Consider the following 26,422-nt stretch of genomic DNA (forward strand, 5'->3'; position numbering starts at 1 on the left):
TCTTGCACCCAACTAATAGATAGGATGTGTGAGAGGACTGTGGTGATTATACTTAGTTTTTATATCTTCAATCAAAAGTTTGTTATTTTAAACAGCACCGGAGTGTGTTGTTCCTTCTCAGGTAGAATTTGAAGAAGAATCTACCTGAGTTTTTGTATGATCTTAGTCGGCGTAGCTAAGATTCATTTTGCTGTTCTCGGCCATTCTGAGGAGTGAGGTAAACTTCAGATCAGGGGACAGCGGGCAGGTTCACCTGCAAAGAGGTATGTTGCAGTATATTATTTTCTGAGAATGGAATTGACTAAGAAAATACTGCCAATACCGATATAATGTAAGTTCAGCCTTAAATGCAGTAGTAGCAACTGGTATCAGGCTGTTATGTATATATATGTTTACACTTCAGTATTCTGGGGAATGGCACTTCACTGGGACAATACTGTATGCATATAACTTTTAGCCTATCTTGCAGTGGGAACGACTAGCAGCAGGCTTTTTAATAACATTTCATATTATTAGATTTTAAACGTTTGCTGGTATGTTAAATCGTTTAATTATCTGAGGTACTTGGTGAAAAATTGTTTTTGGGCACTGTTTTTCCACTTGGCTGTCGTTTATTTTAAATTTAAGACAGTTTTACTGAACTTCCCTCACAGTTGTGTGTGAGGGGGAGGGGCCTATTTTGGCGCTTTTGCTACGCATCAGAAATTCAGTCACAAGTCTGTTTTCTCTCCCTGCATGATCCGGATCGTCTCTACAGAGCTCAAGGGTCTTCAAAACTTATTTTGAGGGAGGTAATCACTCACAGCAGACCTGTGAGATTGTGCTTTGACTGTGATAAAAAAAAAAACGTTTATATTTTGTACATTTTTTTCTGCTATTAAGGGTTAGTTATCCATTGCTAATGGGGGCAATCCTTTGCTAAATTTATGCCTTTACCGGGAAAAATTTGGTTTTTATAACTTATCCGGTTCATTGTTATTCAACTGTCATAGTTCTTTTCTGTGCTTCTTAAAGGCACAGTACGTTTTGCATATTACTTGTAAATTGAGTTGAAAAGTATTTCCAAGCTTGCTAGTCTAATTGCTAGTTTGTTAAACATGTCTGACTCAGAGGAATATCTCTGTGCTATATGTGCAAAAGCCAAGGTGGAGCCCAATAGAAATTTATGTACTAATTGCATTGATGCTACTTAAATAAAAGTCAATCTGTACAAGTTGAACATCATTCACCAAACAACGAGGGGGAAGTTATGCCGACTAACTTGCCTCACGTGTCAGTACCTGCATCTCCCGCTCGGGAGGTGCGTGATATTGTAACGCCGAGTACTTCAGGGCGGCCATTACAAATCACCTTACAGGACATGGCTAATGTTATGACTGAAGTTTTGTCTAAATTACCAGAACTTAGAGGTAAGCGAGATCACTCTGGGGTGAGAACAGAGTGCGCTGATAATAATAGGGCCATGTCAGATACTGCGTCACAATTTGCAGAACATGAGGACGGAGAGCTTCAATCTGCAGGTGACGGATCTGATCCAAATAGAGTGGATTCAGACATTTCAAATTTTAAGTTTAAACTAGAAAACCTCCGTGTACTGCTAGGGGAGGTATTAGCGGCTCTGAATGATTGTAACACAGTTGCAATCCCAGAGAAATTATGTAGGCTGGATAGATACTATGCGGTACCAGCGAGTACTGACGTATTTCCTATACCTAAGAGGCTTACAGAGATAATTACTAAGGAGTGGGATAGGCCCGGTGTACCCTTTTCCCCCCCTCCTGTATTTAGAAAAATGTTTCCAATAGACGCCACCACACGGGACTTATGGCAGACGGTCCCTAAGGTGGAGGGAGCAGTTTCTACTCTGGCTAAGCGTACCACTATCCCGGTGGAGGATAGCTGTGCTTTTTCAGATCCAATGGATAAAAAGTTAGAGGGTTACCTTAAGAAAATGTTTGTTCAACAAGGTTTTATATTGCAACCCCTTGCATGTATTGCGTCTGTCACGGCTGCGGCCGCATTTTGGTCCGAGTCTCTGGAAGAGACTTAACTCAGCAACTATAGATGAGATTTCAAACAAGCTTAAAACCCTTAAGCTAGCTAATTCGTTTATTTCAGATGCCGTAGTACATTTAACTAAACTTACGGCTAAGAATTCCGGATTCGCCATTCAAGCACGTAGAGCTCTGTGGCTAAAATCCTGGTCAGCTGATGTTACTTCTAAATCTAAATTACTTAACATACCTTTCAAGGGGCAGACCTTATTCGGGCCCGGTTTGAAAGAAATTATCGCTGACATTACAGGAGGTAAAGGCCATGCCCTGCCTCAAGACAGAGCCAAACCTAGGGCTAGACAGTCTAATTTTCGTGCCTTTCGTAACTTCAAGGCAGGAGCAGCATCAACTTCCTCTGCACCAAAACAGGAAGGAGCTGTTGCTCGCTACAGACAAGGCTGGAAACCTAACCAGTCCTGGAACAAGGGCAAGCAGGCCAGAAAACCTGCTGCTGCCCCTAAGACAGCATGAATTGAGGGCCCCCGATCCGGGTACGGATCTAGTGGGGGGCAGACTTTCTCTCTTCGCCCAGGCTTGGGCAAGAGATGTCCAGGATCCCTGGGCGTTAGAGATCATATCTCAGGGATATCTTCTGGACTTCAAAACCTCTCCCCCAAAAGGGAGATTTCATCTTTCAAGGTTGTCAACAAACCAAATAAAGAAAGAGGCGTTTCTACGCTGTGTACAAGATCTTTTACTAATGGGAGTGATCCATTCGGTTCCGCGGTCGGAGCACGGACAGGGGTTTTACTCAAATCTGTTTGTGGTTCCCAAGAAAGAAGGAACCTTCAGACCAATCTTGGATTTAAAGATCCTAAACAAATTCCTAAGAGTTCCATCGTTCAAAATGGAAACTATTCGGACAATCTTACCCATGATCCAAAAGGGTCAGTACATGACCACAGTGGATTTAAAGGATGCTTACCTTCACATACCGATTCACAAAGATCATTACCGGTATCTAAGGTTTGCCTTCCTAGACAGGCATTACCAGTTTGTAGCCCTTCCATTCGGATTGGCTACGGCTCCAAGAATCTTCACAAAGGTTCTGGGCTCTCTTCTGGCGGTACTAAGACCGCGAGGAATTTCGGTGGCTCCGTACCTAGACGACATTCTGATACAAGCGTCAAGCTTTCAAACTGCCAAGTCTCATACAGAGTTAGTACTGGCATTTCTAAGGTCGCATGGGTGGAAGGTGAACGAAGAGAAGAGTTCTCTTTTTCCACTCACAAGAGTTCCCTTCTTGGGGACTCTTATAGATTCTGTAGAAATGAAGATTTACCTGACAGAAGACAGGTTAACAAAGCTTCAAAATGCTTGCCGTGTCCTTCATTCCATTCAACACCCGTCAGTGGCTCAATGCATGGAGGTAATCGGCTTAATGGTAGCGGCAATGGACATAGTACCCTTTGCACGCCTTCATCTCAGACCGCTGCAATTGTGCATGCTAAGTCAGTGGAATGGGGATTACTCAGATTTGTCCCCTACTCTGAATCTGGATCAAGAGACCAGAAATTCTCTTCTATGGTGGCTTTCTCGGCCACATCTGTCCAGGGGGATGCCCTTCAGCAGGCCAGATTGGACAATTGTAACAACAGACGCCAGCCTACTAGGTTGGGGCGCTGTCTGGAATTCCCTGAAGGCTCAGGGATCATGGACTCAGGAGGAGAGTCTCCTTCCAATAAACATTCTGGAATTGAGAGCAGTTCTCAATGCCCTTCTGGCTTGGCCTCAGTTAATAACTCGGAGGTTCATCAGGTTTCAGTCGGACAACATCACGACTGTAGCTTACATCAACCATCAGGGAGGGACAAGAAGCTCCCTAGCGATGATGGAAGTATCAAAGATAATACGCTGGGCAGAGTCTCACTCTTGCCACCTGTAAGCGATCCACATTCCGGGAGTGGAGAACTGGGAGGCGGATTTCCTAAGTCGTCAGACTTTTCATCCGGGGGAGTGGGAACTTCATCCGGAGGTCTTTGCCCAAATACTTCGACGATGGGGCAAACCAGAGATAGATCTCATGGCGTCTCGCCAGAACGCCAAGCTTCCTTGTTACGGGTCCAGGTCCAGGGATCCGGGAGCGGTCCTGGTAGATGCTTTGACAGCACCCTGGACCTTCGGGATGGCTTATGTATTTCCACCCTTCCCGATGCTTCCTCGATTGATTGCCAGGATCAAACAGGAGAGAGCATCGGTGATTCTAATAGCGCCTGCGTGGCCACGCAGGACCTGGTATGCAGATCTAGTGGACATGTCATCCTGTCCACCTTGGTCTCTGCCTCTGAGACAGGACCTTCTGATTCAGGGTCCTTTCAAACATCAAAATCTAATTTCTCTGAAGCTGACTGCTTGGAAATTGAACGCTTGATTTTATCAAAGCGTGGATTTTCGGAGTCAGTAATTGATACCTTAATACAGGCTAGGAAACCTGTTACCAGAAAGATTTACCATAAAATATGGCGTAAATACTTACATTGGTGCGAATCCAAGAGTTACTCATGGAGTAAGGTTAGGATTCCTAGGATATTGTCTTTTCTACAAGAAGGTTTAGAAAAGGGTTTATCTGCTAGTTCCTTAAAGGGACAGATCTCAGCTCTGTCCATTCTTTTACACAAACGTCTGTCAGAAGTTCCAGACGTTCAGGCTTTTTGTCAGGCTTTGGCCAGGATTAAGCCTGTGTTTAAAACTGTTGCTCCACCATGGAGCTTAAATTTAGTTCTTAACGTTTTACAGGGTGTTCCGTTTGAACCCCTTCATTCCATTGATATCAAATTGTTATCTTGGAAAGTTCTGTTTTTAATGGCTATTTCCTCGGCTCGAAGAGTCTCTGAGTTATCGGCCTTACATTGTGATTCTCCTTATCTGATTTTTCATTCAGACAAGGTAGTTCTGCGTACTAAACCTGGGTTCTTACCTAAGGTAGTCACTAATAGGAATATCAATCAAGAGATTGTTGTTCCATCATTGTGTCCTAATCCTTCTTCAAAGAAGGAACGACTTCTACACAATCTGGATGTAGTCCGTGCCCTGAAATTTTATTTACAGGCAACTAAAGATTTTCGCCAAACTTCTTCCCTGTTTGTCGTTTATTCTGGACAGAGGAGAGGTCAAAAAGCTTCTGCTACCTCTCTCTCCTTTTGGCTTCGTAGCATAATACGTTTAGCCTATGAGACTGCTGGACAGCAGCCTCCTGAAAGAATTACAGCTCATTCTACTAGAGCTGTGGCTTCCACTTGGGCCTTTAAGAATGAGGCCTCTGTTGAACAGATTTGCAAGGCTGCAACTTGGTCTTCTCTTCATACTTTTTCCAAATTTTACAAATTTGACACTTTTGCTTCTTCGGAGGCTGTTTTTGGGAGAAAGGTTCTTCAGGCAGTGGTTCCTTCCGTATAAAGATCCTGCCTGTCCCTCCCGTCATCCGTGTACTTTAGCTTTGGTATTGGTATCCCAGAAGTAATGATGACCCGTGGACTGACTACACTTAACAGGAGAAAACATAATTTATGCTTACCTGATAAATTCCTTTCTCCTGTAGTGTAGTCAGTCCACGGCCCGCCCTGTTTTTTATGGCAGGTCTAAATTTTTAAATTATACTCCAGTCACCACTGCACCCTATAGTTTCTCCTTTCTCGTTTGGTTCTCGGTCGAATGACTGGGTGTGACGTAGAGGGGAGGAGCTATATAGCAGCTCTGCTTGGGTGATCCTCTTGCACTTCCTGTTGGGGAGGAGTTAATATCCCAGAAGTAATGATGACCCGTGGACTGACTACACTACAGGAGAAAGGAATTTATCAGGTAAGCATAAATTATGTTTTTTTCCAGTCATGTGACTGCTATTGAAAAGCATTGAGAAGCAGTGCATTTATTGAAATAGCCAGTAGGTGGAGCTGTCCGCTTGTGTTGCAGCAAAGCCAAGCAAGCTGAAATTAATCAGTGTAACAAGACCTGAGCTATCAAGCAGATTTCAAAGGAACTCTTCCTGTCTATAACTCAGTCCAGATTGGAATGCATAGAAAGAACTGTTTGCAGAAAAATGCAAGTGAAGTCTGTGTTGTGTGATTATTTTATTAGGTTTATAATGTTGTTTAGCAAATGTTTTTGTTCATTTAACTTAGTTTAATTATATATTCTGTGTTGTGTGATTATTTTATTAGGTTTATAATGCTGTCTAGCATTTAAAGTCTTAATTTCAAAGCTTTAAAAATAATGTATTAGGTGTTACTTATGACAATTTTGAGAGGGGCCTGGAACCTATCTCCCTCACTTCCCATTGACTTACATTATTAACTGGGTTTCAATTTACAACGGTTTCGATTTACAACCATTCCTTCTGGAACCTAACCCCGGCGTAAACTGAGGGCTACCTGTATATGTATATATATATATATATATATATATATATATATATATATATATATATATATATATATATATATATACATATATATATATATATATATACAGAAAGTCCCAAAGAATTGCACTCTCCGTTTAAAATAACATTTAATGGTTAACATTTTTGGGGTCTCCCCCATCCTCAGACCAAACAATACAAAAACATAACTTACCACCCTAAATAGTGCTCCCTCCACCACCGTAGACTGCTGTCAGCGTCTACCCAGCGCAACTGCGCATGTGCCAGAGACATTAGGGCAACTCCACTAGGACAAATTTCTAAAAATCAAAACAGATGGACACCGTGATATACACACACCGTACCTCTTAGGCACAGAGCTAACATCAGAAATCTACTCACATTATAACTAATACAACACTAAAGTGGGGCATTTTAACGGGGGATGAGGAGAATAATGTACGTTAATCCATGCTACACATTATGGAACAAGGTTACAGGCTATTATGCCATATCTACACCGGCGCAATGTGAACACATATCATTATTTCTATAGATGCAAACTATCAGAGGATGATAATAAACTATTGAACCGCATAAAATGAAGCAGCATTTTATGTGGTTCAATCTTAGATAAGTTGGTTTATAAACTGAAAAGTAAGATATCATACTAATCAACTAATCAGCAAGTACACAACAATAGTTGATTATACATTAAAAGTGATACACTATGAGCCTATTACAAGAAACCCTATTGGATCAGTAACCTACATTACGCTGATTACTACACCAAAAATAGAACCTGACATACAAAAACAACTAGTACTTCCACAGAGATATGCTAGGAGTCTACAAGAAAACATGAAAATCCAAATGTACATTCAGACCCTTCGGAGTTAGGGTGTCCAAATCAAATATCCAATGGGATTTCTTTTGTAAAAGGCTCCTAGCCCTATCTCCACCCCTAGGCCTAGCAGGTATGTGGTCTATAATGATGTATCTGTATAATGATGTATCTGTATATGTAACGGCATGTTTAAACTCCAGAAAATGCCTGGCCACAGACTGTTCTAACTCACTATTTTTAATAGCTGCCGTATTGCTGAGCGGTGGTTTGCCATTCGGGTCCTCAGATCATTCTGGGTCTTGCCCACGTAAAACCTTCCACATGGGCAATGTAAAAGGTACACAATTAAATTTGTAGTGCATGTAGTCCTATGCCTGATTTAAAAACTTTTTGTTAGTCCAGGGGTGCAAAAAGTGTGTACTCTGGGTTAATCCTTCACAAATTGTGCATCCACTACACCGGAAGCAACCTTTTTTGGAGGTACTTAACCAAATTCTTTGAGTATAGCTCTTCTTGAAGTCAGGTCGTAGCAGTAAGTCCTTCAGGAACCGTCCTCTCTTAAAACCCACCATAGGAGCCTCCATCTGTGTGAGTGGTATAGATTTATCCGTAAAGATAATGTTCCAATTTTCTTTCAATCTTCTTGAAAAGCCAAGTCTTTCAGGTGTGAAGGTGGTCATAAAGATCATCTTCTCAACTTCATCCTCTTCTGAGGTTTTTCGTAAGGCTTGCTCTTGTGTTAGACCATCTACTGCATCTACTGCGTCTAATGCCTGTTGAAGTTAGTTATCTCCATAGCCTCTTTCCCTGAAACTTGACTGCATCAATGTGAGTTGTTCTTTTCTTTTTGCCTCATCTGTATTATTACAGACCACCCTTTTCAACTGTGAGATTGGCAACACACGTTTTAAGTTTGGTGGATGGCAGCTAGTTACTTCTAATAGTGAGTTGCGGTCAGTGTCTTTCTGTATGGAAAGGTTTTGTGCAAAAGCCATCAATACTTTTTTATAGATTCGTATATCCATGAAATCATTCTCTTGATTATGATGATTCATCTTGAACTGGACCTGAGAATTTGCCTTATTCAGGTTCTCAAACCATTCCAAAAGTTCAGTACTGTTTCCACGCCACACCCCAAACAGATCGTCAATGTAGCGTTTAAAGAAAATCACTCTTGGATCATGAAAGAGCTCCGTTCCCTTAGTCTCAAAGCATGCCATGAAAAGATTGGCATAGGATGGGGCCACGTTGGACCCCATTGCTGTGCCAGATGTTTGCAAATCAAAGTCCTTCTCAAACTTAAAGTAGTTATACTTGAGACAATACTCAAGCAACTGCATAATAACATCAACAGGTGGTCCAATGTACGGGTACTTCAACAGGTGATGGAAAACTGCCGTCATGCCCTCTTCGTGAGGAATAATGGTATAAAGACTGGTCACATCAAGTGTGACCAGAATATATTCAGGGTTATACTCAGACCAGGATTGCAACTGTTTAATCAACTCCATTGAATCCAATAGGATGGACAGGGTATTCCGTACCAGAGGCTGTAACAATGAATCCAGAAATGTTGCAATGGGTTGCAAGATAGAATCCCTTGCAGACACTACTGGCCTGCCTGGTGGAGAAGTGGGGTCTTTATGTACCTTGGTTAATGTATAAATTACTGGGATCACCGGATTTTCAACCCTTAGGTAATCTCCCAAAGCTCTTGAGATGATATTCAACTGTACCAGATGTTCCAAGTAGTCATCAATCTTGGTTTTAAAGGGTTTTGTGGGATCTTGGGGTAGCAATCTGTAAACCATAGTATCAGATAATTGGTTCATAACTTCTCCCCTATAATTCTTGTAATCCTGTAGGACCCCCCTTATCCGCTTCTCTTATAACCAGATCTTTGTTCTCCTGCAATCCTTTAAGCGCTTGTCTTTCAACCTTCCTTAGATTGTTGCTGATATTACCCTTTTTTGGTGTGTTGATCATGGAGCATCTGATACCTAGTCATCCTTGCATAGGTATTAATGCCTGCATTATTGCTCTTTGGGTCAAACTTTCCTTTTCGTCTAAAACTCACTTGTTCTCCTTTATTAGTCCCAAAGTGCTCTTTTAGATGTAAGGACCTTTGAAAATTGTACATGTCCATATGCACAGAGAAATCGTCAGTGTAGGTCGTAGGCACAAATTTAAAACGTTTTTCAAGCACCTTACATTAAAGTATGCGAGCTGAGGTTCATGATTGTGCTTTTAGTTGGTATACTCATTTGCACCATTGTCTCTAAAGAAGCTATGGAGCTAACCAACTCCAACAGGCATTAGATGCAGTAGATGGTCTAACACAAGAGCAAGCCTTATGAAAAACCTCAGAAGCGGATGAAGTTGAGAGGATGATCTTTACGACCACCTTCACTGCTGATAGACTTGGCTTTTCAAGATGATTGAAAGAAAATTGGAACATTTTCTCTACTGATAAATCTCTCGCACAGATGGAGGCTCATATGGTGTGTTTTAAGAGAGAATGATCCCTGAAGGACTTATTGCTACAACCTGACTTCAAGGAGAGCTATACTCATAGAACTTGGTTAAGTACCTCCAAAAAAGGTTGCTTCTGGTATAGTGGATGCACAACTTGTGGAGGATTAACCCAGAGTACACACTTCTTGCACCCCTGGACTAACAAAAAGTTTTTAATCAGGCATAGTGTTACGTGCACTACAAGGTTCATTGTATACCTTTTACATTGCCCATGTGGAAGGTTTTACGTGGGTAAGACCCAGGATGATCCGAGGACCCGAAGGGCAAACCACCACTCGGCAATACGGGCAGCTATTAAAAATGGTGGGTCAGAACAACCTGTGGCCAGGCATTTTCTAGAGTTTAAACATGCCGTTTCGAACCTTAGATACATCATTATAGACCACATAACTGCAAGCCATAGGGGTGGATATAGGGCTAGGAGCCTTTTACAAAGGGATTCCTGTTGGATTTTTGATTTGGACACCCTAACTCCGAAGGGTCTGACTGTACATTTGGATTTTAAGGGTTTCTTGTAATAGGCTCCTAGCATATCTCTGTGGAAGTTCTAGTTCTTTTTGTATGCCAGGTTCTATTTTTGGTGTAGTAATCAGCATAATGTAGGTTATTGATCCTATAGGGTTTCTTGTAATAGGCTCATAGTGTATCGCTTTTAATGTATAATCAACTATTGTTGTGTACTTGTTGATTAGTATGATAGATTACTTTTCAGTTTATAAACCAGCTGATCTAAGATAGCACAAATGCTGTTATTAGTTATTACCTTATTATCATTAAGTATACTGCTTCATTTTATGCGGTTCAATAGTTTATTATCATCCACTGAGTTTTGTGAATACTTATTTCTTTTTTAAGACACGATGAGTCCACGGATCATCTTAATTACTGATGGGATATTCACCTCCTGGTCAGCAGGAGGAGGCAAAGAGCACCACAGCAGAGCTGTTAAATAGCTCCTCCCTTCCCTCCCACTCCAGTCATTCTCTTTGCCTACGTAAGTGATAGGAAGAGGTAAAGTGAGGTGTTAGATTAGACTCTTCAATCAAGAGTTATTTTTAAAGTAGTGCCAGAGTGTGCTTCTTTGTTTTAGGGTGTAGCCGTAGTCCATATCAGTCTCTACAGTAGAGCTTTGGTGGCTTTAGAGCAATGGGAACTTGTGGGACATAATTCTCACTGCGCCTCCCATTCATTGATGCTGCCCTAACTCTGATAGCCTAAGCAAGATTACTTAGGCTTTATCTTTCTCCACAGGGCTATGGGAGGAAGAGGACCTCCTAAACCTGCTGAGCTGCCCTGCTGTCAGACAGAATAGAAAGGTAAGTGCTGACTTTTTATTCTGGGTCTGGGAAGAGGATCTCAGAAGAAGTAGAGCACTTTATTTTACAAAAAAGAGTGGGATCATAACTCCTATTGTTAAGGGAGGGGACCCTGTGACAGCAAGTTGGAAGCAGGCACTGGGGCTAGAAGGGCTTAATCTCTAGGGCTGAGTAAGGAGCTCTGTAGGAGGTGATGGTTTGGCAAGAGGTTAGGTTATCTTGTCAAGAATTTCAATTAACCTCCCATATTTGGGCTACATGGCTATGACTGAGTATCACTATCATGCAGTGGCACTAGTTTACCTCAGGTTTGGCAAGAGGTTAAGTTATCTCCCGGGGGCTTATTTTTAAACACTTTGGTAATGGCGACCAGGAGTTTGATACTTATAACACCCATGATGGACGGAGCTTGTTTTCGCGCTGATTTGAGCTGCGCACTCTGCTATGCCTATTTCTCTAATAATGCCGACCGGGAGTGTGATGTTATCATGCCCTAGAGGGGCGGAGCTATGTTTGGAGCTGTTTTTGCGCTGCATACTTTGTGTTTTCAGCAAGCAAGCTCAGTATTTAGTTTTGTACCATATGTGGGACCGGACGACGCTGCAGGGACAGTACCGTTTTTTGTTAATTTTTTTCTTTCAAAATTTAACATGTTTATTTGTTAACTCTTCCCTTGTGACTCAGGAGGGACCCAGAAGTCCTACTAAGTGTCTATTTGGTTCTATGGTTTTGATGCCAATGTTTTTTTTTTTTTTTAAATAGCTTTTTTCTGAATTACTCTTTCTAAGGCGCATGCTGTTTAGGATTTTATTGATGATGGTCATTCATTTCTCCTAATGTGTCCCAAAAAATTTATAGCCAACATGCAGTGCCCTGCACTTCCTTTCACACTCCGCCTTGAGTTACCTTGCATTTAATGCATTGTCTGTTTGTACATACTGTAGAAAAGAAGTACAAGAGGACATATATTCATTCAATATTTCGATTTTTTTCCCCCCCTGTATATGGAAGAGGAGGATATTTAGGTAGTATATGAGGGGGAATTCTCAAACTCATATGGGGTAATACCTTTATCTGATCCTGAGGTTGCTTTCCTTTAATTTTAGTTTGATTTTCCCCATTTGTAAATTGTGGAGGTTTTAGCTACCCTGGAGTCCAGCTAATTATACTAAATGTGCCCTTTATGGTGAAGCTTTCTCCAACATTGGTGTGTCCGGTCCACGGCGTCATCCATAACTTGTGGGAATATTCTCTTCCCCAACAGGAAATGGCAAAGAGCACAGCAAAAGCTGTCCATATAGCCCCTCCCAGGCTCCGCCCCCCAGTCATTCTCTTTGCCGCTCTGAACAAGTAGCATCTCCACGGAGATGGTGAAGAGTTTGTGGTGTTTAGTTGTAGTTTTTTATTCTTCTATCAAGAGTTTGTTATTTTAAAATAGTGCTGGTATGTACTATTTACTCTGAAACAGAAAGAGATGAAGAGTTCTGTTTAAAAGAGGAGTATGATTTTAGCAGCAGTAACTAAAATCAATTGCTGTTCCCACGCAGGACTGTTGAGCTGAGAGAACTTCAGTTGGGGGGAACAGTTTGCAGACTTTTCTGCTCAAGGTATGACTAGCCATTTTTCTAACAAGACTGTGTAATGCTGGAAGGCTGTCATTTTCCCTCATGGGGATCGGTAAGCCATTTTCTTAGACTTAGAAAGAATAAAGGGCTTATTATGGGCTATTAACTGGTGGACACTCTTAAGGGCTAAATCGATTGTTTATTTAAGTTGTTTTTCAAAGTTTGAAGTAATTTTCACACTTTTATTGTTTGGGGAACGTTTTTATCGCCAGGCACTAGTTAAGACACCTTCCCAGTCAGGAAGGGCCTTTCACTATAGTAGACAGAGCCTCATTTTCGCGCCATTATTGTGCAGTTACATTTGAGTACAGTGCATGCAGCTGCATGTGTGAGGGTCTGGTATCCACTGAAAACGTTCCTAGAAGGCTTGAATTGGTATCGTATACCCCCCTGGGATAGGTGAAGTCGCAACAAAGGCTGTGGCTGGGACTGTAGTGGGGTTAAAATTGCAAACGGCTCCGGTTTCCACATTTTAAGGGTTAACAGCTTGAAAATTGGGGTGCAATACTTTGAATGCATTAAGACACTGTGGTGAACATTTGGTAAAGATTGGATAATTCCTTCATAGTTTTTCACATATTCAGTAATAAAGTGTGCCCTGTTTAACATTTAAAGAGACAGTAACGGTTTTGTTTTAAAACGGTTTTTGTGCTTTATTAACCAGTTTAAGCCTGTTTAACATGTCTGTACCTTCAGATAGATCATGTTCTGTATGTATGGAAGCCAATGTGGTTCCCCCTTCAAATATATGTGATAATTGTGCCATAGCGTCCAAACATAGTAAGGACAGTACTGTCACAAATAGTAAGGTTGCCCAGGATGATTCCTCAGATGAAGGAAGTAGAGATAGTTCTACATCCTCTCCTTCCGTGTCTATACCAGTTATGCCCGCGCAGGCGACCCCTAGTACTTCTAGCGCGCCAATGCTTGTTACTATGCAACAATTGACGGCAGTAATGGATAACTCCATAGCTAATATTTTATCTAAAATGCCAGCATTTCAGAGAAAGCGCAATTGCTCTGTTTTAAACACTGTAGAGCAGGAGGGCGCTGATGATAATTTTTCTGTCATACCCTCACACCAGTCTGAAGTGGCAGTGAGGGAGGGTTTGTCAGATGGAGAAATTTCTGATACAGGAAGAATTTCTCAGCAGGCAGAACCTGATGTTGTGACATTTAAATTAGAGCATCTCCGCGCATTACTTAAGGAGGTGCTATCTACTCTGGATGATTGTGACAATCTGGTCATCCCAGAAAAATTGTGCAAGATGGACAAGTTCCTAGAGGTCCCGGTGCACCCTGATGCCTTTCCGATGCCTAAACGGGTGGCGGACATAGTGAATAAGGAGTGGGAGAAGCCAGGCATACCTTTTGTCCCTCCTCCTATATTTAAGAAATTGTTCCCTATGGTCGACCCCAGGAAGGACTTATGGCAAACAGTCCCTAAGGTCGAGGGGGCGGTTTCTACACTAGCCAAACTCACGACCATTCCCATTGAGGACAATTGTGCTTTCAAAGATCCTATGGATAAAAAATTGGAGGGTTTGCTTAAAAAGATTTTTGTACAGCAAGGTTACCTCCTTCAACCTATTTCGTGCATTATTCCTGTCACTACAGCGGCGTGGTTCTGGTTCGAGGAACTGGAAAAGTCGCTCAGTAGGGAGACTCCGTATGAGGAAGTCATGGACAGAATTCACGCACTTAAGTTGGCTAATTCCTTTATTTTAGACGCCGCTTTGCAGTTAGCGAGGTTAGCGGCGAAAAATTCAGGGTTTGCAATTGTGGCGCGCAGAGCGCTCTGGCTAAAGTCTTGGTCGGCGGATGTATCTTCCAAGACAAAATTGCTTAATATCCCTTTCAAAGGTAAGACCCTTTTTGGGCCAGAATTGAAAGAGATTATTTCAGACATCACTGGGGGAAAGGGCCATGCCCTCCCACAAGATAGACCTTTCAAGGCTAAGAATAAGTCCAATTTTCGTTCCTTTCGCAATTTCAGGAACGGACCGGCTTCCAACTCTGCAGCCTCTAGACAAGAGGGTAACGCTTCCCAGACTAAACCAGCTTGGAAACCAATGCAAGGCTAGAACAAGGGTAAACAGGCCAAGAAGCCTGCTGCTGCTACCAAAACAGCATGAAGGGGTAGCCCCCGATCCGGGACCGGATCTAGTAGGGGGCAGACTCTCTCTCTTTGCTCAGGCTTGGGCAAGAGATGTTCAGGATCCCTGGGCACTAGAAATAGTCTCTCATGGTTATCTTCTAGAATTCAAGGAACTACCCCCAAGGGGAAGGTTCCACATGTCTCACTTATCTTCAAACCAAATAAAGAGACAGGCATTCTTACATTGTGTAGAAGGCCTGTTAAAGATGGGAGTGATACACCCAGTTTCATCTGTGGAACAAGGTCAGGGGTTTTACTCAAATCTGTTTGTAGTTCCCAAAAAAGAGGGAACTTTCAGACCAATTCTGGATTTAAAAAACAAATTTCTCAGAGTTCCATCGTTCAAAATGGAAACCATTCGAACAATTTTACCTACAATCCAGGAGGGTCAATATATGACTTGTGCCAGAGGTACAAGCTTTTGTACAGGCTTTGGTCAGAATCAAGCCTGTTTACAGACCCTTGACTCCTCCCTGGAGTCTAAATTTAGTTCTTTCAGTTCTTCAAGGGGTTCCGTTTGAACCCTTACATTCCATAGATATCAAGTTACTATCTTGGAAAGTTCTGTTTTTGGTTGCTATCTCTTCTGCTAGAAGAGTTTCTGAATTATCTGCTTTGCAGTGTGATCCACCCTATCTGGTGTTCCATTCAGATAAGGTTGTTTTGCGTACCAAGCCTGGTTTTCTTCCAAAAGTTGTTTCCAACAAGAATATTAACCAGGAAATAGTTGTTCCTTCTTTGTGTCCGAATCCAGTTTCAAAAAAGGAACGTTTGTTACACAATTTAGATGTAGTCCGTGCTTTAAAGTTCTATTTAGAAGCAACAAAGGATTTCAGACAAACTTCTTCTTTGTTTGTCATTTATTCTGGTAAGAGGAGAGGACAAAAAGCTACTACTACCTCTCTTTCTTTTTGGCTGAAAAGCATCATCCGATTGGCTTATGAGACTGCCGGACGGCAGCCTCCTGAACGAATCACAGCTCACTCTACTAGGGCTGTGGCTTCCACATGGGCCTTCAAGAACGAGGCTTCTGTTGATCAGATATGTAAGGCAGCGACTTGGTCTTCTCTGCACACTTTTGCCAAATTTTACAAATTTGATACTTTTGCTTCTTCGGAGGCTATTTTTGGGAGAAAGGTTTTGCAAGCCGTGGTGCCTTCTGTTTAGGTAACCTGATTTGCTCCCTCCCTTCATCCGTGTCCTAAAGCTTTGGTATTGGTTCCCACAAGTTATGGATGACGCCGTGGACCGGACACACCAATGTTGGAGAAAACAGAATTTATGTTTACCGATAAATTACTTTCTCCAACGGTGTGTCCAGGCCACGGCCCGCCCTGGTTTTTTAATCAGGTTTGAAAAATGTCTTTCTCTATACACTACAGTCACCACGGCACCCTATAGTTTCTCCTTTTTTTCTCCTAACCGTCGGTCGAATGACTGGGGGGGCGGAGCCTGGGAGGGGCTATATGGACAGCTTTTGCTGTGCTCTTTGCCATTTCCTGTTGGGGAAGAGAATATTCCCACAAGTTATGGATGACGCCGTGGACCGGACACACCGTTGGAGAAAGTAATTTATCAGGTGAACATAAATTCTGTTTTTTCTTGTACCATATAGGGTTATACCAGGTCTTGCAATGGCAGACAGCGGTGTGCATTGCTACCGTCCCTAGTGCGGCGGCATATTGGTTTGAAGCGTTGTCTGATGCTTTCAGAACAGAAACTTCTTTGGATGAAACTCAGGGTAGGATAAAATCTCTTATAATGGCTAATTCCTTTTTTACAGATGCTTCCCTTCAAGTTATCAATATGGGAGCAGAGATTTCGGGTTTTTCTATTCTAGCTCACAGAGCATTATGGTTAAAGCCTTGGTCTGTGGAAGTGTCCTCTAATTCTAAGTTTTTAGTTATTCCTTACAAGGGGAAGACCTTGTTTGGACCTGGCCTGTCGGAAATTATCTCCAATATCACAGGAGGTAAGGGTCATCCTCTCCCGCAGGATAAGAGAAACAAGCAATTTTCGTTCCTTTCGAGATTTCAGGGGAAATTCTCCTCTTCTGCCCCCATACAGGAACAGACTAGGCCTACATGAAGACCCAATCAATCTTGGTATAAGATAAAACAATCCAAGAAGCCTGCTGTTGAATCAAGGACAGCATGAAGGCTATGCCTCCGATCCGGGACCGGATCTTGTAGGGTGCAGACTTTCCTGCTTCGGTCAGACTTGGGTTCGAGATGTTCAGGATCCCTGGGCAATAGAAATAGTGTCCCAGGGATACAAGTTAGAATTCAAGAGTTTGCCGCCCAGGGGCAGGTTTCTGCTTTCAAGATTGTCTGTAGACCAGACAAAAAAGAGAGGCGTTCTTACAAGGTGTAAGAGACCTTTCCAACATGGGAGTGATTGTTCCTGTTCCAGTTCAGGAACAGGGCCCAGGATTTTATTCCAATCTGCTCATAGTTCCCAAAAAAGAGGGAACCTTCAGGCTAATTTTAGATCTCAAGAATCTAAACAAATTTCTCAGAGTACCGTCCTTCAAGATGGAAGCTATTCGTTCCATTCTCCCTTTGATCCAAGAGGGTCAATTTATGTCAACAGTGGATTTAAGGGACGCGCACCTGCATGTTTCCATTCATAGGGATCATATCAAGTTTCTAAGGTTTGCTTTTCTAGACAAACACTTCCAATGCGTGGCTCTTCCCTTCGGTCTTGCCACAGCTCCTAGAATTTTCTCAAAGGTTCTGGGACCGCTGTTGGCAGTGCTTCAGTTACGGGGCATTGCAGTGGCGCCCTTTATGAACGACCTACTAGTCCAGGCACCATCCTTACAATCAACAAGATTCCACACGGAAATGTCATTTTCCTTCCTGCAATCTCACGGTGGGAAGGTAAATTTGGATGAGTTCCTTAGTCCTTTCTTGGGAACCATAATAGATTCCCTGTCGATGAAGATATTTATTACAGAAGTCAGGAAATCAAAGATTTTCGATACTTGTCTAGCTTTTCAGTCCACTCCTCGGCCATCAGTAGCTCAGTACATGGAGTTAATAGGGCTGATGGTAGCGGCAATGGACATCATCCTGTTTGCTCGGTTCCATCTCTGACCTCTGCAGTTAAACATGCTCACGCAATAGAACGGAGATTATGCGGATTTGTCTCCTCAAATACATTTAGAGCAGGAGACAAGGGATTCTCTTCAATGGTGGTTGTCTCTGGATCATCTTTTCCAGGGAACTTGCTTTCGCAGACCATCTTGGGTGATTGTGACAACAGACGCCAGCCTTCTAGGGTACCCTAATAGGCTCAGGGAGTGTGGACTCAGTCAGAGTCTGTTCTTTCTATAAACATCCTGGAGCTGAGAGCGATCTTCAATGCTCTTCTGGCCTTGCCCCAGTTAGCCTCGGTCCCGTTTATCAGGTTCCAGTTGGACAACATAACTTCAGTGGCTTACATCAATCATCAGGGAGTCCCAGGTCGAGGTCCAGGGACTCCTAGGCGGAACTGATAGATGCTGTGGCGGTTCCTTGGACCTTCAGTCTAGCACACCAAATTCCTCCGTTTGCGCTTCTTTCTAGGATCGTTGCTCGGATCCAGCAGGAGAGGGCATCAGTGATCCTCATTGCTCCTGCTTGGCTTCGCGGGATTTGGTATGCGGATCTGGTGGATATGTCATCTGTGGAGACTTCCGTTGAAGAAGGACCTTCTAATTCAAGGGTCCTTCTTTCACCCAAATTTAGTTTCTCTGAGGCTGACTGCTTGGAGATTGAACGCTTAATTTTGTCTAAGCTGGGTTTTTCTGACTCGGTCATAGAGACCATGATTCAGGCTAGCAAACCTGTAACTAGAAAGATTTCCCATAAGATATGGCGTAAATATCTCTTTGGTGTGAATCCAAGAGCTACTCATGGAGTAGAGTTAGGATTCCTAGAATTTTGTCTTTTCTCCAAGAGGGTTTGGAGAAAGGCTTATCGACTAGTTCCCTAAAGGGTCAAATCTCGGCATTATCTATTTTGTTACACAAACGTCTGGCGGATGTTTCGGATGTACAATCATTTTGTCAGGCCTTGGTCAGGATCAGGCCTTTGTTCAAACCGGTTACTCCTCCATGGAGTCTGAATTTAGTTCTTAAACTTCTTCAAGGGACTCCGTTTGAGCCTATGCATTCCTTCGATATTAAGTTGTTATCTTGGAAAATTTTATTTCTTGTTGCTATTTCCTCTTCTTGTAGAGTGTCAGAGCTCTCGGCATTGCAGTATGAGTCTCCTTACCTTATTTTCCATTTAGATAAGGTAGTTTTATGTACTACATTAGGATTTCTTCCAACGGTTGTTTCTGATCGGAACATTAATCAGGAGATTGTTGGTCCTTCCTTGTGTCCTAATCCTTCTCAGAAGGAACGACTCTGTACAATTTGGACGTGGTCCGTGCTTTAAAGTTTTCTCCTGCAGGCGACTAAGGATTTTCGTCAGTCTTTTCTTTGTGGTTTTCTCAGGAAAACGTAAGGGACAGAATTCTACGGCTACTTCTCTTTCTTTTTGACTGAAGAGTATCATATGTTTTGCATATGAGACTGCTGGACAGCAGCCTCTAGAGAGAGTTACTACTCATTCCACGAGGGCTGTTGCATCCTCATGGGCATTCAAGAATGAAACTTCTGTGGAACAGATTTGCAAGGCTTGGTCCTCTCTTCACACTTTTTCAAATTTCTTCAAAGGTTTTTCAAACAGTGGTGCCTTCCGTTTAGGTTACCTGTCTTGTCCCTCCCGTATCGTCTGTGTACTCTAGCTTGGGTATTGAATCCCATTAGTAATTAAGATGATCCGTTGACTCATCGTGTCTTAAAAAAGAAAAGAAAATTTATGCTTACCTGATAAATTTATTTATTTTTTGACACGATGAGTCCACGGCCCGCCCTGTTCTTTTAGACAGGTTCTGGGTTATTGTAAACTCAGACATCTCTGCACCTTGGCTTTTCCTTTCTCTTCCTAATTTCGTTCGAATGACTGGAGTGGGAGGGAAGGGAGGAGCTATTTAACAGCTCTGCTGTGGTGCTCTTTGCCTCCTCCTGCTGACCAGGAGGTGAATATCCCATTAGTAATTAAGATGATCCGTGGACTCATCATGTCAAAAAAGAAATACATTTATCAGGTAAGCATGAATTTTATTTTTTGAAGTGCACCCCGGCAGATGTAAAGCTTACGGTGAGTGAGTGCTGGATCCCATCACAATGGAGGATATATATATATATATATATATATATATATATATATATATATATATATATATATATATATATATATATATATATATATCTAACAGCAAAAACAAAGGTTTCATTAAACTGCACAATAATAAATAAGCATAGTCTCTGCAGAAAATAACAGCAGCAATCTCTCCCCTTTGCAGTCCTTGTAAAGTGTTATAGTGTAAACAGCAAAGGATCCCTTGATCCTGGAGAAGAAAAACACAGCAAATGGCCACCTGTCACCGTTATCAGTAACACCGGGCATAATACAACCGTGGGACCTTTAAGAGCAGCCCGTGCCCAACACAGCAATTTGCTGCGCCCACTCACCGCTCCTGTCGTGTCTCGTTAGACGCTGTTTCACATTGATCTCCTGACCTGCTGTTCGCACTGCCTCTAGTAACAACGTTCTGTTGTAGCGCTGGAAGGTGTGTCCGATCACATGACCTACTCCAGCCAATCACCACCAATCTCCGTTTCAATCAGATGGCTCCAATACAGGGCTGGATCTACAGCTGCAAAGGTGTATAGAGAGCAGAGTATGCAAGCTTCCCTTCGCTCTTGGACGTCCTGGATAATATATATAGACTTGAAAGTAAACGATGTCCAAGGGGACGTTAGAACGAAAAATATTTTATTGATGTCCACTTGTGGTAAAAACAATCATGGGGGTACAATAGTGCACATAAAAAGTCATACACACGAGAGTGTGTGTGTGTGTGTGTGTATGTATATATATATATATATATATATATGTATATATATATATATATATATATATATATATATATATATATATGTATATATAGATATATATATATATATATATATATATATATATATAGAGAGAGAGAGATTGATTCAGTTGACTGTTTCTGCCACGCTGAGTGCCTTTCCTGGTCAAGGAAAAGAAAGGTCAAACATGTTTCTTCTGACACAGGAAACAGTAATACTCTGGAGTCTTCTTTAGTTAGTCTTTCTCAACATTCTGACGACGATAATTCCTTGATAGCTTCCGAGAGTGAGATTTCTTCCTCTGTTTCCACAATTGAAAAGATTGCAGAACCAGAAGAGGTTAACTTAAGGTTCAGACTGAAGTCTTCTGAGTAACCAATGATTCCCAATTTGGACATGGTCTATCAGACCAGAGCTAAGAGTCCGGGGTTTTTTTCAGTCCCTGCTCCTATGACGGACATTATCTCCAAAGAATGGGAGAAGCAGAGGATTCCCTTTTCCCCATCTCCAAATTTGAAGATGATGTTCCCGGTCCCGGACTCTCATCTGGAGTTGTGGAGTACCATTCCCATGGTGAACAGAGCTATCTCCACTCTGGCTAAACGAACCAGTATTCCCTTGGTGGATAGCACCTTCTTCAGACACAACATGGACAGAAAGTTGTATGGGTACTTGAGGAGGATGTTTAATCAAAAGGGTCTTTTTCAACTTGCTGTGGGGATAGTGGCAGTTTCTGGAGTTGCTATCTTCTGGTGCGACTCTTTATCTGATATGATTATAATTGAGACTCAGAAAACATTCATGATCGTATTAGGGCCCTCAAGACGGCCAATTCCTTTATTTGTGGAATCTGTTGGTGCTCTACAAATACCTGATAATAATACAAAAATAATAATTTGTGATGCATCATGCAGCTCATCCGCCTTAATGCTAAGTCTTCTGACTTCGCAGTCTTGTCTTGGAGAGCTCTCTGGTTGAAATCGTGGTCGGCTGACGTGTCTAAATCTAGACTCTTTTCCTTGGCATTTAAGGGAAAGACTTTATTTGGCCCAGTCCTGGATTCTATCATTTCTACTGTGACAGGGGGGAAGGGTGCTTTCCTTCCCCAGGACAAGAAATCCAGATCTAAGGGTCAACAATCCAGTAATTTCCATCCTTTTCAGGCAAGTAAGGGAAAGAGATCTCCAGCCGCTTTCAAGACGGACCATCCCAAGAGTACCTGGAAACTAAATCAATCTTGGAACAAGAACAAACAGTCCAAGAAGCCTTCCTCTGACAACAAATCCACATGAAGTGGCAGCCCCCAATCCGGTATCGGATCGTGTAGGGTCAGACTATCTTTTTTCTGGACTCTTGGCTTCAGTACGTCCAAGACTCCTGCGTCCTGGACGTGGTCTCCCAAGGGTACAGGATAGGCTTTAAGTCTCGCCCTCCAAGGTGCAGATTTATTCTGTCAAGGATCTTGTCAAAACCAGAGAAGAGGACAGCCTTTTTGAATTGCTTAAAGGACCAAGCTTCCATGGGAGTGATTCTCCCAGTGCCTCTTTCAGAACAGGGTCAAGGGTTTTTTTCAAATATTTTTGTAGTTCTCAAAAAAAGAGGGAACATTTAGCCCTATTCTAGATTTAAAGTGTCTCAACAAATTTCTGAAGGTGCCCTCCTAGATCCATCCTTTCGTTAGTTAAGGAGGGTCAATTCATGACCACTATAGATCTAAAGGATGCTTACCTGCATGTTCCGAACTACAAGGATCATTACCAGTTCCTTTAATTGGCTTTTCTAGTCAATCATTTCCAGTTCATAGCACTTCTCTTTGGTCCAGCTACTGCCCCAAGAATCTTTACTAAGGTGTTGGATGCTGTTCTAGCGGTAACCAGAACACATGGAATCACTGCTGCACCTTACCTAGACGATATTTTGGTTCAAATTCCAGCTTTTTCTGTAGCAAGCTCTCACACGGACACACTTTTGTGTCTACTTCAGTCCCATGGTTGGAAGATAAATCTTTTTGACGGATCAACGTCGAGCCAGGCTTTTATCTTCCTGCCGCTCGTTTACAATCCACTGGTCGGCCCTCAGACGCTCAATATATGGAAGTGGTAGGTCTCATGGTAGCAGCCATGGACAATATTGCTTTTGCGTGCTTCCATCTGAGACCACTACAACTACAGTATGTATGCTAAGGCAGTAGAACGGCTATCACTCCGATCTGTCCCAACTGATCAATTTGGACCAGGCCACGAGAGTCATGAGTGTCTCAGGACAATCTGTTTCAAGGCTTTTTGAGACCATCTTGGGAAATTTTGACTACAAACGCCAGTTTACTAAGTTGGGTAGCGGTGTGGGGTCCCTTGAAGGCTCAGAAAACCTTGTTGCTGGAGGGGTCGACCCTTCCCATCAACATTCTAGAACTGAGGACCATCTTCAATGCTCTGATGGCATGGCCTCGGCTTTGTTCTGTCCGCTTTATCAGATTCCAGTCGGACAACATTACATCATTAGCCTATATCTATCATCATGGGGGAACAAGGAGTTCTTGGTGGACACATTAGCGGTTCCATGGAATTCAATCTTATTTATATTTTCCCCCAATTGCTCTCCTTCCTCGAGTGATCGCACGCATCAAACAAGAGCGTGCCTCAGTGATTCTCATTGCTCAGGTGTGGCCTTTAAGAATGAAGCTTCTATGGAACAGATCTGTAAGGTGGCTTCTTGGTCCTCACTACATACCTTTTCAAAGTTTTAAAAATGTTATGTTTTTGCCTCAGCGAAGGCTTCCTTTTGGAGAAAGGTACTTCAAGCGGTGGTGCCATCAGTGTAGGTCTGCCTACCTTGATTTATCCCTCCCTGTTCATTCTGTGTCCTCTTTAGCTTGGGTATTGGTTTCCCAACAGTAATGAAGTCACTGCTATTAGAAACAAAACCTGATAAATTCTTTTCTTTCTTGGCAGTGAGAGTACATGAACCTGCCTCACTGTTTTTTGTTATACGGCGGCAGTTATTTTTGTGTTCCTTTTCTTCTGGCAACTCTATACCCCTAGTGTTTCTTTTCCTTGGCTTGAATTATTGGGGGAGTAATGCTTAATGCTTTGGCTGGAATGTCTTTGCCTCCTCCTGGTGGCCAGATGTTGTATTCCCAACCGTAATGAATGATTTTGTGGACTCTCACTGCCAACAAAGAAAATAATCGCTGCGGTTTTAAAACAGCGAGAGTATGCGATTTTTAGCCCGCCCCCTTTGACATCACCTATAATGAAGAGGAGGGCTGGTGTCGTGTCAAATTGTCAAACTCTTCGAAATTTGAAACCCCGTCACTTCCAGGGACGTCACTCCGCATGCGCAAGAGGCCCAACCTCCTAAAATCAGCTGTTCCAAATTGCTCCCGAATAACCGGGGAGCGCTGTGGCTGATGCGAGTTACAGGGAGTGGGACTTATGTGGGTTGGGGGCTGATGGTGGTTACAGGCGTTGCTTATGATGTTAAAGGGAGTGCTTATTGGGGGGTTACAGTGGGAGCTGATGGGACTTATGTAGGTTACACAGGGAGTGCTTTTGGGGGTTACAGTGAGAGCTGATGGGGCTTATGTAGGTTACAGAGGGTGGCTTATGGGGGTTACAAGGGGTGCTGACGCACACTGACTTTAGCAATCCAGCCTTAGCGCCTCTGCAGTACAGTAATGTCTAATCACTCAGTGAAGGAGCCAGCCACCTTGACCAACATTTAACTGTGCAATTGTTTTTTTAAATTCCCCTCCCTGGTTGTAAATATTTTAGTGGTTATACTGGTATACCCCGCTCATACAGCGGGTTAAGGACCGGAGCCCCGCTGTAAAGTGAAAACCGCCTTAAAGTGAAACAAGGCAGTTTTAGCTTTCTTTTCAGTGTTTAAAATCTTGAAAACATGTTTGAACTAACATATTTAGGGGTGCAATAGTGCTATGTTTAGTTTAACACTAGCACAGCAAGTATTCAATTAGTATTCAATAAATACTGTACCTGTAAAATTGTGACAATTACTGTAGTAAAATTTGGCAGACTATAGCACTGAGACACAGATTGCACTTCAATGCTATAAACAGAGTGAACTAAGCATAAACAAATGGTGCCATTCACTTTTTTAGCAATCTCACGATGATTATAGCACTGTTTCAAAATCCTTGGAGGTTGAACTTCAGCTCCACAAAGCGCTGTATTAGCGAATCGCTGTAAAGTGAAGTGCTGTAAAGTGAGGTATACCTGTATATACACTGTATGTGTGTGTGTATATATATATATATATATATATATATGTATATATGTATGTGTATATATATATATATATATGTATGTATATATATATATATATATATATATATATATGTGTGTGTGTAAATATTCTGTAGTGTTAAATACATTTTTTTAATGAAAAATGAAGGTATTATAGTAATTTATAAGAAAATCGCGATTAACACCCCCCCCCCATATCTCCCAGCCCTACTGTGAACTAATTAGCTTAAACATTACTGACTAATACACATATTTGGAACTTAGATTAAAAAAAATATTTGTAATGCAATTGTTTTTTTAATTCCACTCTTTATAGTGAACAGGACCCAAGTGGACTTGTATTGCTGCCTGAAATGGGGTTTCCTGCAGATTTTGATATCAACCAAGTCCTTTGTACTATGGAGTCACTGCTTTTTACAGCAGTTCAAGAGGTAATATAATTGTCTACAGGGTTAGACTTTTGTGTAGTCCATTTTACATGTATTTAGTCTAATGTAGTTGTATGACATATTAAAGGGATGTTCCAGGCAAAATTGGAAACCAAATGGATGTATTTCACCTTTGAATTGAAATGTTTTTGCAATATACATGTATTAGCAAAAATGCTTCTAATTAAAGCTATAGCTTTTTCAAAAGTGTGCACCGTTCACCAGCATTTTAAACTCAGCACTAAGGGACTTGTACCATCCTGGTAATGACTCAGTGTGTTAAATACTGACATGATACAAGCCTTGATGGCACTCTGAGCAGCTGCAGTACTTAAAATGCTGGTGCACTGTGAATATGCTTCGCATGCAGAGAAAAATGTTAACACTAGAACCGTGTTAACTTGTACTAGAAGCATTTTTGCCAACACATGTATTTTGCAAATATGCTTCTATTCACATTTTAATTCATCTATGTCCATTTAAATTTTGACTGGAATATCCCTTTAAGTTTGAAATATTTTTATAAAGAGCTATCCGAATAGTATCCAGTCCTCTGGTCTTAACCAGAGTAATCATGTAATGAAGAAAAGCTTAGGTCTACCCTTCATTTGGTCCTTGTTTCTATTCATGAGATGTCTAATGGATACATTGACTTTGTGTTGCAGTGTAACAAGCTGGTGATTGATTCCTCGGAGGGAGTATGTAGCTCAATCTTGAATTCCTTATTCTGGGCTGTTCAAGGAAGCCTGTTGTCCTGGTGCTACAGTCAACTCAAAAGTGATGATACTATAGCCCAGGTTAAGTCCAGGGAACTGCTTGTAAAGTGTAAGTAGTGTAATTATTCCATGTCTATTTTTTGATAG

At 42.0% G+C, this 26,422-nt stretch overlaps 1 protein-coding gene across 1 annotated transcript in view; it reads left to right on the plus strand.

Annotated features, from left to right (window-relative positions):
• ZZEF1 (zinc finger ZZ-type and EF-hand domain containing 1) overlaps positions 1-26,422 on the plus strand; it is a gene marked incomplete in the record, with an annotated part of 722,361 nt that overhangs the window by 217,446 nt on the left and 478,493 nt on the right. Inside the window, 2 exon segments of the mRNA XM_053707503.1 lie at positions 25,448-25,562; positions 26,225-26,384. Coding sequence (XP_053563478.1) covers positions 25,448-25,562; positions 26,225-26,384 — 275 coding nt within the window.

This window comes from Bombina bombina, chromosome 3 (assembly GCF_027579735.1).
Source record: "Bombina bombina isolate aBomBom1 chromosome 3, aBomBom1.pri, whole genome shotgun sequence".
NCBI lineage: Eukaryota > Metazoa > Chordata > Amphibia > Anura > Bombinatoridae > Bombina > Bombina bombina.